This window comes from Halyomorpha halys, unplaced genomic scaffold (assembly GCF_000696795.3).
Source record: "Halyomorpha halys isolate HHAL.00 unplaced genomic scaffold, Hhal_1.1 Scaffold968.1, whole genome shotgun sequence".
Taxonomy (NCBI): Eukaryota; Metazoa; Arthropoda; class Insecta; order Hemiptera; family Pentatomidae; genus Halyomorpha; species Halyomorpha halys.
In genome coordinates, this window is record NW_027114226.1 from 533783 (window position 1) to 558372 (window position 24590).

A 24590-nucleotide genomic window follows, 5' to 3' on the forward strand; every position below is an offset into this window, starting at 1 on the left:
ACTTGGAAAGAGAAAAACCTTTACAACGATAAGCTTTTTCACTATTCTTAGACATGAGCATGCAAGAATGGTTTACATTTAGATAATAAGAAATGTGTGTAAACAATGAAGAGAATTTAATACTGAAAGTATGGAAAGCTACTGTTAGTTTGTAGGAGTTTTGATTGTAATGTGTGTTTCAGTTAGTACAAGAGGCGGGAAGAAAAAAAGGTAGTTATCTCACCCCAATTTTTGATTACTTTAATGAAAACTATGTATAATTACTATATCATACAAAATTGATGAGTCTGCCATGTATAGGTAGGGGGAATAAAAAATGGCAGCTGTTTTAAAACCTTAATTTTTCATTCGGAGCTCTATATCTTAAAAACTACCAACAACACTAGAAAATCTAAGAGAACATTATTTAAAGAAAATTAAATTTGCTGAAATATTAGCCCTAAAAGAGCTATTTATGTCCAATAGTTCTCAAGATATAGCTTTTTAAAAAGCAAAATTTCTTACAAATCTTCTGAAAGATTAGTAGATAGCTAAATTATTTTAAGAAATCTATATCTCAGTAACTATGTGACGTACAGATGTCTATTAGCACTCAAATTAAAGCTAGTTTAATGGACTATAAAGAAGTTTATGACCATTACCTTCGTAGGAATAGTAGTTTTCATGATATTTGCTGAAATAAATTGATTTATAGTTGTTCGGACAATAAGTTTGATTTATGAAAAACTTCGTTTCATAAACCATTGGACGTACAGATGTCTGCCAGCGGTCAAATTAAAGCTAGTTAAATTTACTACAAAATGGGTAATTATGTTTATCCTTGTAGGAGTAGTAGTTTTTATGATATTTGACAAAATAAACTCACAAAATGTTAATTTCTAGTTGGTATAAAATGTTGGATTTTTGAAAAATATATCTTTTGATCCATAAGACGCACATATGTCTGCCAACACTCAAAATATAGGAAATTTAACTTACTATAAAGTAGTTTATGATACTTATCTTGGTAGGGGTAGAAGTTTTTTATGATATTCACATATGAATATAAATTTGGCAAATGAAAATTTGTCAGAACAACTATAAATCAAATTATTTTAGCAGATTTCAGGTAAACTATTACTCCTACGAAGATAAACATCATAAAATACTTTATAGCTCATTAAACTAGCTTTAATTTGAGTGCTAATAGACATCTGTACGTCAAATGGTTTTTGAGATATAGATTTTTCAAAATAAATTCACTAACTACTGATCTTTCAGTATGTCCCATACAACATTTTTATGAAATGTTGCCTTTTAAAAAGCTATATCTTGAAAACTATTTAACGTAAATAGCTCTATTAGGGCTCATATTTTAGCAAATTTGCTCTTCTTTAAATGACATTCTCTTAGGTTTTCTTGTATTGTTCCTGCTTTTTGAGATATAGAGCTCCGAACGAAAAATTAATTTTTTTTAAAAAACAGCCACCATTTTTTATTCTCCTTACCTATACTTGGCAGACATGAATTTTGACTACCAATTATACATAGTTTTCATTAAAGTGATCAAAAATTGGGGTGAGATAACTGGCTTTTTTTCTCCTCTTCGGCTCTTGTACTAAGTATAGCTATGCGTAAAATCAACAAAATGTGAAAAGAATTTAAAATATTCATAAAAATCTGTTAAATAAACAAAAAAAATGAACTAATAATGGAGTGTAGCATTAAATTTATGCATTTGGCAGGGTGGAATCGATGAAGGGCAAAATGTAACTGGAATTTAATACTAAAAGTTTATTTAATATACTGGAAAAATTAGTATTATTATCACATTCTATAGTACAGTGGTTCTCAAAGTAGATGCCATGCCACTTTATTGAGTCGTAAACATGCCAAAATATTGTGTGGAAATTTTAAACAAATAAATAAAATAAAAAAGTAAAGCATTACATTAAATAAATATAAAACAACAATAAAAATTTATTTCTTTTTTGTTTAGTCTTTGTACCTTCATACTTGACCAAGGAATAAACAAATTCTCCTAAAAATTTGTGTTAAAAAACTAATTAACCTATAAAGAAACAGAACCTAAAAATTAAATTAAAAAATCCATCAGCACCCTGCAGCTTTTATTTGATAATATTGTCCCAATTTTTTCTGATCTGATTCCAAACTTACAAGTTACCACAAGATGATCCTTGGATCTTGTCATTGCCATTTTTTTTTACAATGTGGTGTATGGTTAGATTTTTCATAAACACATATCTATGTCATAAGTGAATACAGAGATAAGTGATTTTTGTAATAAGTATCCCAAAGAGTTAAGAAAAAAAAAAGGAATATATTTTTGCAATATACTGTTTTGTATGGTGGACCAACACTAATGTTATTTTACTACTTTATTTGTGATTTGTAAATCTCATTTCCATGGTAATTAAATTTCTTACAAAATATCATGGGAATCAGACCAGTATTAGACTCAGTTCAGATGTTTTGTTTATAATTGTTAATAAAATAACAAAAATATACTTAGGAGTCTTTCCAATCAATCACAAAAAAAAAAATAAAATAAATAAATAATAAAATGATACATTTCAAGAATCCAAAAATTAAGTATTAAAAAAATCTACCACAGACCACCCCATAATGATTACACTGTTTCTGAGTTATAAATCAATAAGTGGAAAAAGTTTAAAAAAAATTCATGTTTTTTTTTTTTTATGCTATGCATAAACATAAAGCAGCATATCCTCCTGTCAAGGGACCATGCAAATCTAGCATATATTAATTTCATGTCAAATAAAGCAATTAAAACTACCTCTTTCTTTTCTACTTTTATTTCCACCAACATTAACATTAAATCATTGAACCAGTTTTTCCTTTGAACATAATAGAAATGGTTAGGGAGCTATACTGATCTAGTAGGCAGACTTTTTTATTTATTACATTTTAAAATTCCATAAAGACACTTGCATAAATAATTAATAGCAATAATTACATTCAGCAAAACACATAAAAATACCTAATAACAAATACATTAATATTGCAAAAGATAAAACTTGATTTTAAATTAAACTAACTGATAAGAAATTTGAAGTTCTTCAACTACTTCTGGTGTAAGGTTAGCAATTACATCATCTGGCAAAGGAAGAAATTTTTCTTCAGTTAATTTTTTCCTCCTTTTCTTTACAACTGTTTCTTCAACAGCCACATCATGTTCATCATCCACTTCCATCTGTAAAAATAGAAAACCGTTAATTTTTCTATCTAAGTTAATTATGGTGATTTAAAGGTTAAACCATAATGATACAATTTAGAATAAAATAAATTAAACAAAAATTATTACACATATCAACAAGACTAAGAAAGAAATCATTTAAAATGTGCACTATTCATAGCCATTTTGTATGATGGTATATTTTTTATATTGGGATTAGTGGTGTTATTTCCGATGGAAAAAAGTTTTTTGAAAAGCGAAGACCATAATTTCAATCTTTAAAATTATACATTAGTCGTACAATATTCTTGAAAAATTCATAATACAGAAGAAAGGTCCCTAGGAAATGGAGAATCACTTCGACTTGGAGTCTCTCTCCCTTCAATATCATCCCGCCCCGTGTGCAGATCCCAACTTAAACCTTATTGTAGTAATAGTGTAGAGGGGAATAGCTTTGAATTCAGTCTCAATCACTTCTCAAGTGCGAGGGGCCTTATAGTACATAATTCAGTATCGCGTCACACAGAGGAAGCATTTATACACTAGTCAAAACATTTATTTTCTCACAAGTTTCTTTTAAAATTTAATGCATGCAGCAAGAAAATTTCTATTGGTAGACTCATTTTAATGACTGCCCATTTATTCTCAGTGTCAAAACATTAACATATTTATATTTTTCGCCAACTATAATTTTTACAAAATATTTTCAAAATGAATAATTTTCCTAAATTCATCAGCAAAATGAAGGTATATTCTCTAATCTTACAAGAAATACTTTTTTATTTCCTAACAACTTCCATTCACAATAATATCATCGATAGAGTCTAATGCTAAATATCATTTACCCAAGAAGGGAGGTAATCTTATTTTAATTAAAGACACACGCCAAAAGCAAGAAGCTTTAAGAAGTTTTTCAATGAAGTAAGTCGATAATCATCACCATGAACAAAGAGATGGATGAAGATTATGCTGTTTTAAATCTTACAGTCCTGATGTAGCGAAAATTGAGAAATAAGAAATGACAACCACAATCAACTGCATGGGCCTGAGATCAATAAAGAACTGTTAGTTGAATGGTTAAAGCAGAGGAAATCTTTGGCAAGGAGACATAATCTAAAGGAAATCCTGGTGACATATAAATTAGGTCTTTGTTTGAATCCTCATGAATTGATTTATGTCACAAATTTGAAACGGTCGCTGGAAGAAAAATAACTAAAAAAAAGGATGGATTTGCAACCAATGATGAGTTTGAAAAAGAGATTAGAATAACACTTGAAAATAGTTTTCAAATAGATCCATACAATTTTTTTTTCTCAACTGATCCCAACAGGGTCATTTTGGAGCAACATGAGTTTGATTCCCTAGTATGATGGTTAATTTCTTAAGGTTTCTGCAAAATGAACCTTGAAGTTTGTGGGATTCCACTCTAGTTAGCAGCAACCTTTAGGTAACAATCAGGGGTTGACAAAAAGTTGCCGACTAAACTTTCCCACTACTGTTAAACATGCACATATCTACCCAGTTGAATATTCAATGTGAAACGAGGCCAAAATAAAATAATTTTAGTTTCAATATCAACTGAAGTCTTACTGTGATTCCTCAAAAAAGATTTACATCATTTATATTTCACATTTCATTTTTAGACTATTCTTCTTCTTAAACTGATTAAAGATCTGATATTTATAACTTCTATTGCTATAAAATTCAAGGAATCAAACAACAAATAATAATGAATCGAACAAAAAAAAAAAAAATATTAAAATCCTAATGCATGCATTAAAATGTGAGTCTTTCAATTACAACCACAAATATGGAAATAACAATTTTCAAGAAATAATACTAACATCAGCGACTTGTGAGTAGTTGAACTGTATCTGGCTGACAGTTTTACATTAAAGCGGTCGGTACCAGAAGACCTGTTAGGGAATTCTTGCAGAACCCAAAACCCTAAGGCCTGAGCAAAGCTCATTTGAATATCCTAAAACCTGCAATACAAATTATACATATTACATTAGCTATGGTCACATGGATCACAACTATAAATAGAAATAAAGAGAAATATTCCATGAAATTGTCAGTTTGAATAAATTTCTGTAATTTTTCAAAAAATAAAGAAGGAAAAATACATTCAGCATTTAAAATAAAAACAAAAAACAGTTCTATAAAGTCCTTTTTTTTTTCTTTTTTTTTTGTAAAATTGAAGTTTTATTCACCCTAAAAGACTCAAAATATGCAGATAAAAGAGCTCCAGAGAGAAATAAATCCCTGCAGACCGACGCATATGTACATCATCCTTAATATTACTTCCACCAAAGTTTCAGATCTCTTGAGCCTTCCTGTATCTTAAAACGTAATTTTTTTCACTTTCTTTATAATTATCAATATTATAATCATAATCCCTGTGTATTCAAAAAATGTATCAATTTTACCTCGAAGTACGGACCTGATGAACTATAAAAAGAAATATGTATACCTCGTTCCAAAAGTTAGAACACTGAATTTAATTGCTTTTGGGGGGAAACTAAAAAAAAAAGGGGGGTGGGGGTAAACGACTATAGCTCTAAACTTCAAGCAGGATAAACTGAGGTCATAGTGCATCTTTGCCTAGGCCACATGGACATCCTAGATTTTTTTAAATTTTTCGGTGTGGAATATTTAAATTGTTAAAAGAAATTGTTATTTCTTAAACACAATTTATTCAGTTATCCAATTTATTCAAATATCATCCACAGCAGTAATTTCATTTAGGAATATTACAAAAGTTTAAAAAGTACTATTGCTTGAATAACCAATATGGCAGAAGATTCTGGGAGGGTCTTCTACTAATGCTTAGGACAGAAAAAAGATACACGGGTTCGAACCTAGACCCAAGAGTTAGCAGCCCATTGCCTTATCCACTAAGCTACACCATTCTAACAAAATAATTATAATGTGATAAAAGTGAATTCTAATTTTCTATCAGAAATTGTGTTAAATCAGTAATATTAATGAATATGAATATTAAGCCAACGGAATAATAATTTTTTACCATTCGACTGCGATAAGAGTAATGGAGAACTGCGAGCATGGGTTTGGAACCTATAAGGAACAAAGAGTTCGAAACAGGAGAAATAGGGGAAGACAGTGCTGTTCAATAAAAGTTTGCCTAAATTGCTAACCTTAAATTTTCGTTTAAACTGGAGGTATAAAATACAATCCAAGAAATTCCACCAAATCACATTTACCCTTCCTCATAAACCTATGATTTCCTCCATCAGGACTGAATGTTCCATATATTGCCAATTTGGGCCAAAACAGATAGATACCAATCCATGATAAACTTCTCAACCGCCTAAACCCTTTTGTTCCTAACCTGGCTTCTCCTTCATTACCTAATAATCCTCCTTGGCGTCTGAAAAGTAGATGGCCTGGAGAAATTCTCCTTTAGAAATGTTATTGGATTTCTATCAATAGGTAGATTCTCCACATGTCTGCATCATGCCATTGTATAACTAACATAAAATTTACTTGTTGTATATATTTTAACACAGTTGCAAATACCAATAAATAAATTAAAAAGAAAAAATGGTTAATTTCAACGATAACAATGATACTTTAATAAACAAGAGTCAAAAGATCATTTTAAAGGAAGTGAATAATAAATTTGATATAGATAAATCGTGTCGGGTAAATGAATAAGAGCATCAAAAAATGGCGATAGATTTAATAACTTCGTGACTGAGCCTTGTATGATTCGGGGGCAGAGATACCAAGAGATAAAACTTAACTAAGCCGTCCAAACTACCAGCGTTGATTAATTACAAGATAAAAAGTCCCCACTTGGAATGATCTAGATGCACATGAAAATTTAATGTCACAGAATCATTCTGAATCCAGTTAACCATTTATAATTCCAGATAGGAAAACGTCGATAATCAATGCACATGTTAACAGGAGGGGAAGAGATGGCCAAACCCGATGTAATCACGAACCAAAAGGCTTCATGAAACGTTCAATTATTTCTTTATATTGGACTCAGCTATTTTAATATAATGAAAACAATATATCAGTTAATTATAGAATTGCGTTTTATGGAAATTATGAGATTGAAACTCCATTATGACAGAAATAGAACTATTAAAAGGTACCTTCCAGAGAGCCGAAACACATTATTATTATCTAATAGGGTGTATTATTAATCCCTTACTAAATTAATTATAAGATAATTAATTTATTATTATTAGTTTCCCCTTATCATCCATATAAGCAAAGCCCTTTATCCTACCTCCGTAACTAAATAAACTTTTTGGGACAGAGAATTCAGTCAGGCTAGCCAACTAATTTTAGTCCTCTTTACCTGCAGTTGAGAAAGCTGACGAGAATGCCCTTTCTTTCCTACCACAGGTTTTCCGTATCCGAATGCAGTTTTTTTTTTTTTTAGTTACTCCGGTTGGTGTAGAAATTTCTTCTAAGCTCCGAAAATGCATTAGAGTAATAAATGGACCAATTATTTCATTACAAAAACATTTCCATTCTCACCTACGATAATTTCAATTCTTCATATCGTTATTTTTATTGCATAGTGACACATTTTACATAATGCTAATCATACAAAATATAAATAAAAGCCGAAACAATAACACATAAATTTCCCCCCAAAAAGTTTGCATTATAAAAACGAAAAAAAACTTAAAAAATTAGAGTAAAAAATAAAATAAAAATTCTTAATTTAAAACAAATTTGATCCTTTTTTTCTCTCAACTTTATTCTTTACAGAATTCTTTACAAGAATAAAGAATAAAGTTAAAAATCTTTGTAAAGAATAAAGTTTGAGAGAAAAAAAAGGATCAAATTTGTTTTAAATTAAGAATAAACTAAACCCCTCTCAAACAAGAATAAATAAAATTAATCTAAAATAAAAATGTTCAGGCTATTATATTAATTAAATCAAACTCTTGTGTTTTTCTTTGGACAGAGAAAGATTTTTTTGAGTCGGACGTCTTAAATTCATAATTGTTTTATCACGCAGAGCAGTAGTTTGTACTGATATAAGTTTATCATATTTCGATTTTTTTGGTAGCCAGTGCAATTATCACTGCAAAAATTAAATAAACTCCGTCATTTGTTACCTTGTTACATTTTTTAACTTGGTTTTCTATGAATATTAGCACACAACTACTAATCTCATTGCTACATGATTTTCCGTACATAGCAAGTTACATCCCTTGATTTAAACTTAAAAATTGTTAACTTCAGGTCCTTTCTTCCACGTAATTATCTGCGGGACACGTTAAGCAAAAAATACAACACCATTACAGCAAAAGTGCGATATGTCCTCAAATTCCAGGAAATGAGAGAATAACAAAAAGTTAAAGTATTTTTATTTTTTAGAAAAGCAGTTTAGCTTGCTCTACTAAAATAATTAGTGTATCCATTCACCCTACTTTCTTTACCACCGTTTTTTAACAGCAGTTAAAAACAAAAAAATCTTTTATTTTTTTCCTGCTACAAGGATTGGCTGTGACTGTCCAAATGTTTACATTAGAGGGAAGTGCCTAGGTTGTAACTATTCTTGAACAGTAAGAAGTCCGCCTGAACTGAAAAATTTTATTTTTGATTAAAAAGGAGATAATAGGTGTATCGATACAGCAAGGTTTCGGACAAACATTGAATCTACGTAGGAGTTTCCTTTCTTCTGCCACTGCTTCTACTTTTTTGGAATATCAGATGTTGTCAATTTCATCTCTATAGGTTTAACATCAAGAGGAACGTATTATGCTTTGTCAAAACTATAACAGCGTTCAAAGTCATGTGTCACAGCTATAACTTGGCATTGGTCCAAAGACCTTCCTGACTGCTAATGCACTATAGCAGATCTATGTAATCCATATTCGGCCAAAAGTGACTTTATATGTGAATTCGATATCACCACACCACGCTGTTGATGGAGTATCAATTTATAAAAAAATTCACTACTTGAGCAAGAATACAGGCAACCAGCAGGCTTGATAATCGGGGATCGCGCACTATTCATGTCCAGCTGGCGCTAATCACTTGGCTTTTTAGAATACGTTGACTTCAAAAACTTCATAGACATTAGCAAACTCATAGATGTATTCACATAAAATAAGAATAGTAACCATTAGAAGTCTGTAATTATCTTATCGTGCTCGACAAGCCTCCGACCATTTTTTGTTACCAAGGCACAAGGGTCCAAAGTGTACAAACACATTTCGAGATGACTTTGAGTGAGGGCGACACATTGAAAAGCCATAAGACCAAGAGAGGAAATGGTGAGCAGGATCTAACGGAAGTGGGCATACTTTGGAGTCACTCTGACATACATCACACTCTTCTACACTGCCAACCGCGGAATAAAATTGAAAAAATACATTCATGGTCACCAGTCCACTTGTTGGCCAACTTCAGCAATTGTCACTAAACCGTACAAAAGGTATATCGACTAATTCGACTTTCATACAGTTTAGGGTGCTAAGTCGAAAATTGTAAGCTCTATCTTAGCTTAAGATGGTTATTTGTTTAAGTTCAAATATTTGGACGATTCAACTTATCTCTCAAATGATGACCTCTAATGTTCCTAGATTCTGAGATATTCGAAGAATATTCTCGGAAAGAGAAAAAAAAAGATGGGAATAATGAGGATATGAACAATTAGGGATTACAGTATTAAGAATGCAATGTGTAAACATTCATGATCCCTAAGCTTCTTTAAAAGTGTATCAATACAACAAGTCAAGTAATATAATTACAGAATCAACAAAAAAAATAAAATAAACTAAAACATGCGAAGCTAATGAAATGAAGACTGATTTCGATTGATCGTGCGATTGTGGCAGGGCAGTGGGCCTCGGCTTCCAGTCATGGATTGGCCATCGGCGAGAAAGGATGCCTGGCAGCCCAAGAGGAGCAGACTGAGATCGCTCATCTCACACCAACTCATATCTAAAGTTATTGAGTATACTCAATACTCTTCTGTCCATGGGCTTAGGTATATAGGTGATATCACTTTACATCCAATAGAAAGGTAAATAAAAAATATTATCGGTAATGTCAAACAATAGATTTGGAATTTTAGACCCTTGGGCAAGGACTAACCAAACGATTTATAATTCATGATAATATTGAATCATTTAATCTCAAATTTACTAAATTTAAAAAGAGGCCCTGGTGGTCAAAAACAGGCACTTGGAGTCAGAAGCAGCACCAATTCAATTCTGTATTTATTTTTTATATCGGGGCGGACCCATGAAATAAATTTCGAGCTGCCCACTCTTCTATAGTAACTGTGCTAGGAGAAAAAAGTCAGTTATTTCACTCCAATTTTTTATTACTCTAATGAAAACTATGTATTACTAGCCAAAATTGATGAGTCTGCTAAGTATGGTAAGAAGGAATAAAAAATGGTGGCTGTTTCAAAACATTAAAAAAAAGAATGATTTGTCATTCGGAGCTGCTGATAGTTAAAACTAATTACAACACTATAAAACCTAATGGACTATCATTGAAAATAGAGTACATTTACTAAAATATGAGCACTAGCAGAGCTGTTTGTTTACGTTCTATAGTTCCCATAGTTCCCGAAATACAGTTTTTTTAAAAGCAACATTTCATAAAAATATACTCAAAAAGTAACAAAAAAAAAGAAATAGTTAGTGAACTTACCGTGGGAAATATATACCTAAGGAACCATTGGACAAACAGATATCTAGCAGCCATAAAATTAAAGATAGTTTAATGTGCCATAAAGTACTTTATGACGTTTATCTTCGTAGTAGTAGTTTTTATGATATTTGCTAAAATAAAATTGATTTCTGGTTGTTCAGACAAAATTTCATATGTAAATATCATAAAACCTGTTACCTATACGAAGATAAACGTTATAAACTACTTTATAGCACAATAAACTATCTTTAATTTTATGGCTGACAGATATCTGTATGTCCAATGGTTCCTGAGATATAGTTTTACATAAATTAAAAATTTGTCTAAACATCTAGAAATCAACATTTTTTAAAATTTAATTTAGCGAATATCATGAAAACTACTACTGAAGATACATGTCATAAACCAGTTTAAAGCACACTAAACTAGCTTTAATTTGAGTGCTAATAGACATCTCTACGTACCGTGGTTTTTGAGATAAAGATTTCCCACAATAAACTCAGTAACAATTGATTTTCAGTATATACTAGTATTTCATGAAATGTTATTTTTGAAAAAAACTGTATCTCGAGAACTACTGAACGTAAAAAGAGCTCTACTAGGCCTCACAATTCAGCAAATTTGCTATACTAAAACAGTAAGAAAACTATTCATTATTTCGATCGAGGAATCCAATAAATATTTGTTTACTATTTTCGAGAACATTTTTTGATATCCATCCAACTTACAACTTAAATCTATACTGTCGCCTAATAATCTTCTAATTTAATAGTTATCATAGTATAATTTTAGTCTCTGATTGATATGTACCGAGCGATTAACACAAAACAGACCTCATCTGTACCATCATAACGATACATACAATGTAAAGTGAGGAGAAGAGGAGGGAATTAAATTTTTATTCCTGGGTTCAAATATACTTCTTTCTTACAATGTAAGTTGCAATATCTTATCTGCGTAACATTATGTGCCGATTAATTTGAAATTTCCTTCTGTAAAAGTAGGGGGAAAGTAAAGGAATGTAAGATAGGAGAGTGGATCGTAATACGCAGCAAGGTATAGGAAATGGGATGAATAATCTGTCAGAAATCTTGGAAGTCTTCACCTCTCCTCAAGGTTTAGTTAATTAAGAAGGGACAGAAAGTTAGATAATTGACAATGAAGACAAGTTTGTAGCTCGGCAAGACAAATGGGCTTTAGCAACTATAATAGTGGACACTCGTTAATCCCAACTAATTAAAACCAATGTGGTTCGGATTAACGATAAATTAGTATTACTGAACTGAAAAAAGGGTCTCTTCAATTTATCAACAATACTTCATTGAAAAGGTATATCATATCTGCCGATAAAAACATTGAGAAAACAAATATCCCTTCAAATTTTAATACATATCTTGGATTTTATTTTAAATAAAAAGTTTGTATTTTTAACAAGATTATTAAGAGGGATGCGGTGGGATCTCTTGAGCTCTGCTCTACCCCTCACACGTGGGGGATAGGGTGGGGTCAGGGATCCTTAGGTCGATTGTGTAAATATTGTATATATTATTTTATCATTATGTTATTTTATTTATTTTTCATAAAGATAGTTTGATTATGTTCATCTTGTCTATTCTTTTGTTTGTATATATTTTAAGAGTTTTTTATTTTATTTTTAAATATTTTATTTTTTATTTATTTATTTATTTTTTTAATTTTAGTATGTATGAGATCATTCATCAATATTACCTATTGCCCACAACTGTGTGGCAGATTGTAATATCTATCAATAAATAAATCTATCAAATCAAAAAAAAAAAAAAAGATTATTAAATCCTCGAAAAGTGGTTCGGATTAGTGAGAGCCCACTGTATGTATACAGCAGGTATTAGTAACCTCTGGTCAATGTTCAGCAGAATTAGGGAACAATTAGCTATAATAGGAACTAATAGCTAAAATTGCCATGGATACGATATTTATTTATCAATGGTTCATTCATGAATATAAGTCGTATCCTTGCCAATATTAGTTATTAGTTTCACCTACAGCTGATTTTGCCCATCTCGGATGGTCCACCACATTAAGGGCAATATCTCCAGGCTGATTTCTACAGCATATTATCAATGCTTACAAATGGCCTGAGGAACAGCTTACCAACCGATGGACATTTAAATATAAATATATTTGGATAAAATTTATAAGGGTACACAAAACATAATTGCGGAAACTAAATCCTGTAAATATAATTCGGGTGATAGCATCGCGACGAATAAGATGGACAATTAATGTCCAAGAAGATAAATCAATCTTGTGGATTACCGTCTGGACGACCGACAGATGTATGTACACAGCGATTGGTGGTATCGACTTCGAACGGACTTTCGGGTTCGCTAAACTTTTGCTATCAGCTTTCTAAATTAAAAGACATGTTACAAGATCACTTTTGACATTCAAAAATGGCCCTTGACAGATACATTAAGTATATTATTCATCAATTAGTGACCGTCAAATTAATTATTTACTAAGATTGATAAAAGTAACTAATATATTTTCTCGTATTTTAAGGATGTTTTGGTTCATGGCTTTCGTATTGGCTGGTGGAGCTTCCTTCTTTTTCATTTCTAACCTCTTCATCAAATTCGATGTAATGCCTGTGATCATGTCCCTGACGCCGCAATCTTACACGATAAAAGATATTCCATTCCCATCCATAACTATTTGCAACATGAACAGTATGAGAAAAACTGAGGCAGAAAGAATACTCAATTCGTAAGTATAATCATGAATTACCAGAGTGTACTGAAAAAATTGATGTAATATATTCTCAATAATAACAAAGGCAGCCGTTTACACATTTCTTTCTATCCTGACAAAAGAACTGGCTCCTACCCAACATTATCCTTCCATCTCGGCCAGTCTACTCCCTTGTGTTAGCGATCATAAACCTTTTAAGGAATCATTCTTCATCCAGAGCAAAAACTTTACACAAATAAATTGCCTTTAGATAATGTGACATAAATTATATGAACGGAATACCCATCACTGTCAGTTCTGCCAAGGTAACAATTTAACTAGGAATGCATCACATTTATTTATTTTCGTTAACATGAAAATCGTCCATTTAACAGATATCATTTAGATAAACTAGATTCTGTTTTAGTCAGTAACATTTTGTAATTCAGCGACAAGAAGCAATATGATCCAGAAGATTTTATACTTTCAAAAATAACTTGATTAACCTAATGAATTTTCTAAGAAAATAGAATAAGAAAACTCAATGAGTTCAATTATTTTATCTCAAAATAAAATATTTTGGCATTTTAAGCAGAATAAACAAAAAAACCCACATAAAGGGTCACTAGAAATCACCTGGGGAGGGGGTAAAAAAATCCATATAAACATAAATAGAAATTTTCCCCATTTATGTAATTATCTGTAAAACCATTGATTTAATCTAAGTATTTCCAATAATTTAGTTCATCAACAATAAAAATACATTGAGAGATTCGTGTTTCAAGATATTTGTGCATAAGATTACAATACTCCGGTACTGTAATGAAAATTGAGAAAGAAGGTAGCCAGTGATTGGGTATCAACTTCTCTGACAAGCCTGCATACCTCATAAAGTCTGCCTTTTTGGCTTCACTTCTACTGGCAGCATACCCTCCGCATTATATTCCTTCCTTCAAGAAGATAATGAAATCTCTCCCTATGTATACAGTGAGCTGCTCTTGGAGAAGGGAGGTCATACAGACTTGAGATCATGCCACTACCTTTCACTAGGAGTACTCCCAGAGTTCTCGAGTATGAGAAAAATTCAATCTCTCAAACCATAGCTTCATAGCTTTACTTGATTTATTTATTAGTGATCATAAAACATCTGCTAGGACTTTAGCTATATTTTAATAAATCAATTCATAGGTACGTAACAGGCCAGAACCACTAACATATATTGTAAAAAATTAACAAATACATTGAAGGGTCTTGGATTTAGTGTTTCGTTAGGAAAAACTGTTCCTTGGCTAACAGTGGCTTAGTGTAGTAAGTGCATGAGGAAGGAGTTAATGGCCCTGCCTCAGGCAGCACTTTTATGGGTGGCAAAATTTCACAATAAATAATAATAATATGTTGTAAAAATTTGAACCTTTCATTTCATGACTTTTTATTTGTAACTTGTACAAAACATGATAAATATGATTGTTGTTTCCAGCAAATTCTTTAGAATTACTTCATATTTTAGTCTTCTAAATTTAAATACCTAATAAGGAGGTGGACAATTTTTCTCCACACTAGGCAGCTGACACCCTCGTTATGCCACTGGTTGAGCAACAAGTACTCAGGCCAGGATCAGACTCTAAATCTGGATTTTTCTTTCATAGCATCTAAGAATGAGGTACCCATTTTATTGATGATCTGGTACCTGATTCAGGTATCTGAAGATTGATCCAAAACTGATAAATTAGAATCAATAATTATTTACCACAAGTGGACTCAAATCTAGACCCAAGAGTGAAGAGTCCAGTGCCTGATCGACGGCACTGCCTGATTACAATTGAAATATATTTTTAAAAAACTCAATGGCTTCAACTTGGAAAATATTATAAAACATAATAAAATTATAAAAACATTATATCAAACATTATAAGATTGGAAAATAAAAAGAATACTACTAATTCATGACCACTTATAAATACAATTATACTAATCACAATCTTCCAGATTGTTATATACAAATATAATAATTGTTTATTGAATTAATTACAGTAACTTGGAGGAACATGATGTGGATCAAAAGCTAATACATGATTTTTGTGATACATCAAATATAACTCAAACTCCTGAAGATCAAAACATTACTGCTGACTGGGAATACATAAAAAAATTTATGGTGAAAGTAAGTAAATTTTTTTCAAAAATTATATTACTTTTTTTTAGATGTTTTATAGATACTTGAAATTATGATGCCCATATATAATGGATACTGAACTATGATTACGTGTTAATAACTATCAATAAAATCTTTTTATCTATATTAGAACAATTGAAATCTTTTCATGAGTTATTGGTCAAATAGATTCCATTTAACTCAAATAATATCCACCGAGCAATTCAGATCTGATCACAATGGGACCCACACCTCAGCTAAATAATTTTAAGCTGTTCAATATTATGTTGCTTAAGAAAATTCTGCATAAGTCTAATCTAGGAAGTAATAATTAAACCCAGACTGATCTAAATTGGTAATTCTTAACCTTGGATTCAAGAAAAGTTTCTAACTATCTGGTTCTTAATTAATTAATTACTAACTATCTGGTTCTTTTTGATAAATGGAAAGATAATGGGTCAAGCACTGGTTCCTTAAGATGAAAAAATCAAGCTCAAAATCTGGCTTATATTATTACATTAGTTAACACCAAAGATTAGTGGATTTTATCAGAGCAGAAATTATGTTCGGGCAGATACCTCAAACCTACAAAGAAATCTTGAGAATTAGTCAGAGGATGAATCAGATGGTTGGAACATAATTTTGACCACACTGCAAAAGAATATTGAAAGGTCATGAATAAAGTGACTCAACAGAAGTCCCTTTATGAGCTACTGTTGAACTCATTGTATAAAAGAAAATAATATTCATTAAATGCCATTTTTCAGATGAGTCAGCCATGTCATGAAATGCTAGGCTTATGTATGTGGCATGATGAACCTCTCAGTTGTACAAATCTATTTAATCCAAGCCTGACCGATGAGGGCATGTGTTGTGTATTTAACCGCTTAAACAGAGACCTTATATTTCAGAATCCGTAAGTTATATTATTATCTAGTACAGCTTAAAAATAAATAATTAAAGTCAGTTATTTTTAAACTATGCTTAACCCACAGGTTAATAGTAGCCTTGTACATATAAATAAAATTAGAGTGTTAAACCAATAATCATAAACAATAAAAAAAAAAGTTTTGTAATAATAAAACCCCTTTAATTATACATAATTTTGAACCTTCCCCTTTTATTAAGAATGAGTAGTTCAATAATTAAATGCTATACTTTTTTTACTAATAAATATTAGTCAAGAAAATATACTTTTTTTCTTTTTTCTCTACAGACAAGATGTATCAGATCTAAATGTAACATTCCCAATAGATTCAGTGGATTGGTCTCCACAAAGAGGTTATCCAGAAAACGCACCACCTGATAACCTTCCCAGACGAGTAAGAGGCTCTGGGCGGCATTTGGGTCTAACAGTTGTTGTAGATTCAGAAATAGATGAATATTTTTGTTCTTCAGAAAATGGTAAAGGCTTTAAGGTATGATGAGTTTTATTAGTTTCAGTTAAAATAATATAAAATTATCATTAAAAAAAAAATTTTTTTTCAGGTTCTCTTGAATAATCCCATCGAAACTCCTAAGGTTTCATCTTTTGGTATTTCTGTTGCGCCAGGATATGAAACTAAAATGGTAATAATACCTCACATTATGACAGCAACTCCGCAACTGGTTAACGTTGATCTCTCAAAACGTCAATGCTTTTTTGAAAATGAAAGGCAGTTGTTGTTTTACCGAACTTACACTCAGAGAGGCTGTACCTTGGAATGTGAGGCAAACTTCACATTAGCATTTTGTGGATGCGTGCAATACTTTATGCCAAGTAATCAATTATTAAATATTTATATGTTTTGTAAAAATATTGTTTTCTACAGTCTATATATAAATTATGATTCCCCTATCGAAATTTAGCACATTTTAAACTTTAATCCAACGTTTATGTTTATATTTTAGTATATTTCATTCTCCTCTCTCACTAAACCAAACTTTTGTCCAAAATGCAACATTAGACTTTTTTTTTTTATTATACTAGTTAACCCAGACATGCTTCACTGCTGCTAAATTAGAACATCTACTACACATTGTTACTTTATATATATTGTTAAGATGCTACATAGATTAAGTATTTCTAACTTATTATTTTTTTAAATATTAAGTAAAAATATCAGTAAGAAATATTCTATAAAGTTAATACATCTGACAAAAATTGTTAAATTTATAAGACAACATTACACATTAATTGAACATATAATGTATTATGTCTTAATATGAAGTAACTAAATTTTAAATTTAAAACATTATTTACTTTTTCCACAATATTTAATTCTATTTTTCAGGGATTCCAGAAATAATTTGCAATAAAAAATAAATGGAAGTAATTATATACCTTTTCTCAACATTAAATATAATTTAAAATAAATAAATAAATTTAAAATCAACCAAAAACATTATGGGAAATATAAATAAAAGATCATAGTACTTGAAAAAAAAAAAAAAGGGACATCCTATAATGTCTTCACATTTCCTGTAACAAAGTAGATTCTGCATGATCCATCCCAAACCTTTCTCTTTTATATACATAGATATACATAATTATAAAATAAATATGTTCAAAGTGAATATAGAATAGTAAGAACAATTTTTAAAATCAAAAGCATTAATGTCATATTTCTAAATAAGCTATCCACACTAACTCTAATTCTCAATCTTAGAAAACAAAGAAACCAGAATATGTGGACGGATTGACAGAAAATGTGCAATTGACGCTCAAAGTAAGTTATAAACTAATAAAATAAATTTGAAATTTAACTGCAACATTTTATTGAAATTTCATAATCAAATTTTGAAAATATTTATCAGTTTTAACTTACAGGAATGATGGAATTAAGTATGAATGAAGCCATTTTGAACTTTACATTTAACACCAATAAAAAACTTGATTTATGCAATTGCCTGCCAGGTTGTCATGAGATGTCATTTGGCTTTGTAATTTCTTCAGCTCCAATCACAGATCATTTAACATTAAAGCCTAACTTTCTGGGAGATAAAGACTATAAATATTTCAAGTAAGTCATTGATTTAATCTATTTTTAAATTTTGAACATTTATGAATGATATTAATATTTCTCATCAATAGAAGTAGTTCACTTTTAATAGTGCAGGAAACAAAGTACTTTAGAAAGAAAAAGGCCCACTGGTTCTGATTTTTTGATATATTGTTTTGGTTTGGATTCACATTAAAAATCTTATATTCGTCAAAAATGAGTTATCTTCATAGTTTCATAGCTCAGGAACTAATAAATGAACATACATCTATTAGTACTCAAAATAAAGCTTGTTAAATTCAATTTAAAATAGTTTGTCTTATTTTTTGAAAAATAGCTATTTATTTTTCAAAAATCTTTACCTTGGGTACTATCTATTAAACGAAGAGAGCTAAAATAAGGACAAAAATTTGAGCAAATTTACTCTATTTACAAAAATAAATGGTACTAATAATGTTTTCTGTATGGCTGATAGTTTCCAAGAAATTGAGCAGGGAATGAAATTTTTATTATAAGAGGAGCTTAGAAACAGAAGATGATAAAAACAACAATTTATTTATTATTTGAACATAGCTTAAAATGAATAAATTAAATATAATTCTGAAAAGCTTCTCTAAATGATAACCTTACCAAACAAAATCCACAAGAATCTGATCAATAAAATCCACAAGAATCTAATTGATTAAATCCACCTCCACAGTTTAAAATTAGACATTAAAGCTTAGCACTAAAGAGATATCCAAACTAAAAAGCATAATGCCTAAAAATTACATGTTTAATTCAGTGTGTAAGTTTTTACAAAAAAAATTAAATAAATAAGAAATGAAGCTACTTATTTGATTGACTTATTGTTAATTTTTTTGTAGTTATTAGTATTATGTATTTACTAATAAAGAATTAAAGTTTTAATTGATGCTTTTTACATAATTTTTCAGAGAAAATAAGGCTATAATACACTTTTTCTTTATGGAAAAACATTTTTCTGGAACTGTCAGGGGTGTTCTTTTTGGTATAACAGAACTATTATGTAAGTATAGATTAAAAAAAAAAAATACATAGAAACCAATTTTAAAGATTATATAGAAGAAAATAAGAATATCTGTTGATACATCACAAATTCAAAATCTTATTTGATACAAATATACTCCTGATCAAAATTAGCACACCACTTTAATTTTTAAGCAAACATCTTATTTAATACAACTAACTAATCTTCGTGTTAATGATTAAATATTCTAAAATTGCCTTCTGGTTGATCCCCTAGATAATCATTTCACTCCACTTTTTTCCAAGTACTTTTACAAAGTGTTAAATTTAAACAGTAAATTTTATCATTTAATCCATGAGGGCGTGCGACCTGACAGGTCCTCGTAGATTATAACAATGATCTATTGTTCTTTTTTTTATTTATAAAGCAGTGGAGATCATCAATGTCCCCACCACGTTCCATCATTCAACCTCAGTAAATTCTTTTCATTTGTTAATGTTGAACACGCTGTCTGCTATAAAATGACCTAATAGGTCCCTTGCACATTTCCAGGTAATTAACCATATTTTTGTTTATTCTTCAGTTGTTAGTGACAATTGCATTTGAACACTTATTCTCTTAAAATTTTATAAATCCTGTAAACTAGTCTCAAGATTTAGACAATTCGACCTCAAGTGAGGTCATTGCGAGTTCTGAAGTTTTCTTCTGGTTTTCACTGAAAAATGGCTGACAAACAGATATATCATTTTGAGAATCCTAGTGGTGTAGAAGAAATACCATGTGATATGTTAAAATAGAAGGAGATGATCTGAGTACAAAAATAATGCAGTAAGGACAATGAAAAATTGGAAGAGGCAATTGAGGAGCGTGAAAGATTCGGACCACAGTGATTCAAATGACTTCATTAATGCTCAATCAGAGGAAGATGATAATTGTTTTGGTGCTTGTAGAAAACAAATAAAATAAAACTATTGACTTCTGGTGATGGAAGAAAATTCCTCTACATCCAAAGTCAGACACACTATACAAATTAATCAATTTTAAACATTTTTTTTGTTTTTGATCTGTTTTTAATGGTTGATTATTAATTATACAGTAATTTATAAATAAAATACCTCTAGTAATAATAAAATGAAATTTGTGATGGAATAATGAAGTGGTGTATCAATTTTGATCAATACATATAAATAAAAAACTCGGATGAGAAATTTTTCACCATTGCAATACTTTCCCTAACTTTATATACAATATACAGCCTTAAGGGAATATAAAAAAGTCCCATTAAATTTGTCATTATGATTAGAAGACAATGTATAATCTGAATAATAAAAGTATGTTAATCATTATTAAACACTGAATTTTGATTTGATTTTACTAATAAATTTATATATCATAAACCATAACAATCAATTTATTTGAAGTTATTCATGGTTTATAGCTGCATGTCTTGTTTAAACATGTTCAAATAGATCGATTTTACTTTCTTGACTATCTAACGTAAATAATATGCTAATATGTCATACAAATTTAGTTGAGATATCTCTTAATTTATATTAATTAGATAAAATAAATTTGATTAACTCAAGATATCATTAGATAACATGTAGTTCTTCGATTACCTACATCTCTACTAAAGAACATTTTTCTCCCTAACCTCTTTGTGTTCTTAAGATTATGAAATGATAGTTTAAAAAGTTTAAGCAGTTTTGGAATGAGAGTATATGTCAAAGAACATTTTATTTTACCATAGGTTGTCAAGGAAGTAAAAACAGCTCTTGTAGTAGACATGTATTGCCATGTGTTACCTTCCGAAATTAATTACATTTTCTCAGATCATTGAAATTACCAAATAAAAAAAATTGACAGGACTAAGTATGCATTATAACACTGTTTTTTCTTATGTAATCCCCTTCCCTTGTGTTGTAATAATTTGTTTAATGTTAAATAGTTAATGTGATTCATGATGGTAAACATGTGGAACATGTCAATTCTAAGTAAAATGTATTAAATATTAATAAAATAAGTCTTAATAACAAAATAACTTATTTGTCTTTATTCAATTCTTTGTTACTCCAGCTAACGCTGGAGGTCTTTTAGGTCTTTTCATGGGATTCAGTTTTATGAGTGCAGTGGAATTAGTATATTTTTTAACTCTGAGAATTTGGTTTCACATCAATAAAACAAGGAACGCAACAAAGCCAGCAGAAAATAAATTGCATTCAACAAGTTTAGGAATAAGTGCCATTTATAGTAAATCTAAATTACCATTCAGTAAATAAATGAAAAATTTATAATTAAACTGATCATGTTATTTAAAATAAAAATAATTATATTGACCATGTTTGTCGACAATTATTAAATAAAAAATTACTTTATTTTAAGTTATATGGCATCTTATATCAACATTGGAACCTTCTCAATCCAAAATTAGTTGAAACCTTAAACTAAGTGTCAGAATCTCAAATAAAAGGTAAGATATCTTAAGTTTTCTCAACAATTTAGCTAATTTTGAAAAAGCAAAGTTGTCAGTCCAATGGAGCAACATACATCATTATTGAAAAACAGCTTCCAATTTTTATTATGTATATTTATGTAACTTTTAATTCATTTATAAAGACTGAAGGTCAGAGGTCAGATTTTGAAATGGCCGATTCAATACGGCAATGGGAATTAACTGACTTATTACATATACACAAATTTTTAATTTTTGAGGTTTTTGAACTTGAATTCAAGATCTATTTGTAAAATAAGGATAATCACGTTGAGGAATGGAAGAATCAGCACATGCATAGACCTATCCCAGCCTGCTAAGGTGTCAGTAATATTCTGGTCCAAAGTTGAATACAGAACGATTTTAAGCTACAAATTTGCACATGGGTTAAGAGTAGATCATTGTTTAGAGGAAATGTTGCCTGCGCTTGGAGATGACTCTCCACACTGTATAACGATATTCGGGTAGTACCGGGAGTTCGAAAGAGGGAATTTTGAGCTTGAGATCGCTCCAAGAACAGTTCTTCCAACTTCATTGATGATTAAGAGAACATTATCTGTTCAGTTTAGTCAAATTGCATGGTGAATAGTGACTCTTGGTGCTGAGAAATATTGAAGAAATTCAAAAATATAAAAGCCTCTAATGTAAAAAGTATAATGACAAGCGATGAAACTTGACTTTACTACTATGATGTCAAAACAAAGACTTAGACCAAAATGTGGATGCTTGAAGAAAAGAATGATGGATCAATATAAAGGATATTGTCACATACAAGCGATACACTGAAGAATATCTCCCTAAAGTGGTCCAAGCTCTCTAAAAACCTCAGCCGAACTCAAGAATGGGTTCATGGTTCCTTCACTTACTGCTTTAGCACATATCCAAAGTTTGCACATTATATATGGCTAACAATGAAATATAATTATTAGAGCCCATACAGCCCAGATTTTGCTCCCTGTGACTCAGACTTTTAGTTTTTGTTTTGTTGTGCTTTAAGTAAAAGTTGGATCCTGCTGGACAGGCACTCAAATAGGGCTGCTGAAAATAAGAATCTCCGGAAAGTGGCAGGCTTAATAAGAAGAGAACAAATAAGAAATGAGAGGATATGAATCTGGGACCTGGGAGTACCCACCTTAAGGTATATTGTTGAAAAGAGGCAGTTGAAATGGTCTATGCCGAATGAATGAAGATGATGACTAAATCCACAGAAGTTCTTTAAAGCCCGACACACTGGATATCAACACCATTACTTGACGAAGACCTAGATTATGAATGCACCTTACGTCTTGACTTGAACAGCAAAAGGGAAAGAGTCTGACTCCATGAAGGTGCTAGCTCAAAATCATGATACTCGGCTGACTTGGACTGAAGCACCTCCAGACATAGAGGTAAGATGGAGGAAAGATGAGGAAGAATAGTTAAAAGTTTTTGAGAAAAAGCTATAGGTAAGTATTATCAAAATTACTAGAGCAGTTTTGGTGAAATCACAATATATGTGGCTCTTATGTAAGGGATCAGGAGATTTAGGTACCACTTTCATCTAGGGCTAAACATGAGAGTAGTCCTTCGTCACTTCTAGGGAAATTTAAGATGCTTTGACAAAGTAGAATTTGTATAAAAGAAGAACAAATAAGAAATGAGAAGATGCTAATGTCAATACTGTCTGTGTGCAGTGAAGAACTGCATCCTACCTGAGTTGGCCCTGTTTTTGAAAAAATTAAATAAATATTGATTAGCTCACAAAAAAATATAAATTGGTGAACCACATAGACCATGGAAGTTGGTTAGGTCAAAGAGAATTGGAATATAACAGCATAGATGAAGTTCTGTAAGAGACCAAATGAATATAGGAGGAACCCAATGAAAAATACAAACAGTATCTATTTATCGTTCCATTCTTAACATGTGGGTAAAAGAATATCACTTTATTACAGGAAAAAAACTTCAAAACATAGTCTTCTAAATACCAAAAATATAGAGCTTATTAGATTTATATACACAAGTGTCAAGGGAAAATATTATTTCCTTAAAATGATGTTGTTATTAACATTAATATATTACTACTCACAATCATGGACTTCACTGAAGGTGGTCACCAATTTGCAAGAAATATAACTGGATAGGACACATAGGAAGACTCTCTTTTTTTTCACGGACTTTATGTGCAGACATATTCAAATGTTCTGTAATTAAAAAAGTAATATTACAAAAGATGAATAAAGATGAATACTTATAATATAAATTAAATCATTCATGTACATAACAAAAAAACAAAATAAATCATGAAAAATAGTAGACAAAATCAGGATGAGGAGAGTAAACAAACAACCAACAGGTGGTTTATTAAATTATCCATACACATCCAGATTCTCTACACACAAGATTGTTTGAGTAAGAGGGATATGACG

General features: G+C 30.4%; 2 protein-coding genes across 5 annotated transcripts in view; one reads left to right on the forward strand and one right to left on the reverse strand.

Annotated features, from left to right (window-relative positions):
- The window catches only part of LOC106687478 (uncharacterized), a 47520-nt gene that overhangs the window by 18417 nt on the left and 4513 nt on the right, over positions 1-24590 (reverse strand). For 2 of the 4 annotated variants that reach the window (XM_067051448.1, XM_014431391.3), the window contains 3 exons: positions 24251-24365; positions 5041-5181; positions 3060-3214 (listed from right to left, as the gene is read on the reverse strand). In XM_067051448.1, the coding sequence (XP_066907549.1) occupies positions 3060-3214 (155 nt within the window). In that variant the 5' untranslated portion in view covers positions 5041-5181; positions 24251-24365. The remainder of the gene's footprint in view (positions 1-3059; positions 3215-5040; positions 5182-24250; positions 24366-24590) is intronic. The other 2 variants (XM_014431390.3, XM_014431388.3) reach the window with 1 other exon arrangement.
- LOC106687481 (pickpocket protein 28) lies at positions 10090-22076 on the forward strand. The gene is made up of 10 exons (XM_014431397.2): positions 10090-10220; positions 13403-13606; positions 15602-15731; positions 16490-16638; positions 16939-17140; positions 17211-17481; positions 18371-18430; positions 18532-18724; positions 19639-19730; positions 21768-22076. The coding sequence occupies exons 2-10, from the start codon at positions 13404-13406 to the stop codon at positions 21968-21970; spliced, it is 1503 nt and encodes a 500-aa protein (XP_014286883.2). The 5' UTR covers positions 10090-10220; position 13403; the 3' UTR covers positions 21971-22076.

What these genes read in the sequence shown, in the direction of transcription:
- LOC106687481 (XM_014431397.2), top strand. Translation starts at nt 13,404, where the DNA reads ATGTTTTGGTTCATGGCTTTCGTATTGGCTGGTGGAGCTTCCTTCTTT. An exon ending in GACCTTATATTTCAGAATCC is followed by an intron (nt 16,639 to 16,938) that starts GTAAGTTATATT and finishes TTTTCTCTACAG; the next exon opens with ACAAGATGTATCAGATCTAA. An exon ending in CGTGCAATACTTTATGCCAA is followed by an intron (nt 17,482 to 18,370) that starts GTAATCAATTAT and finishes TCTCAATCTTAG; the next exon opens with AAAACAAAGAAACCAGAATA.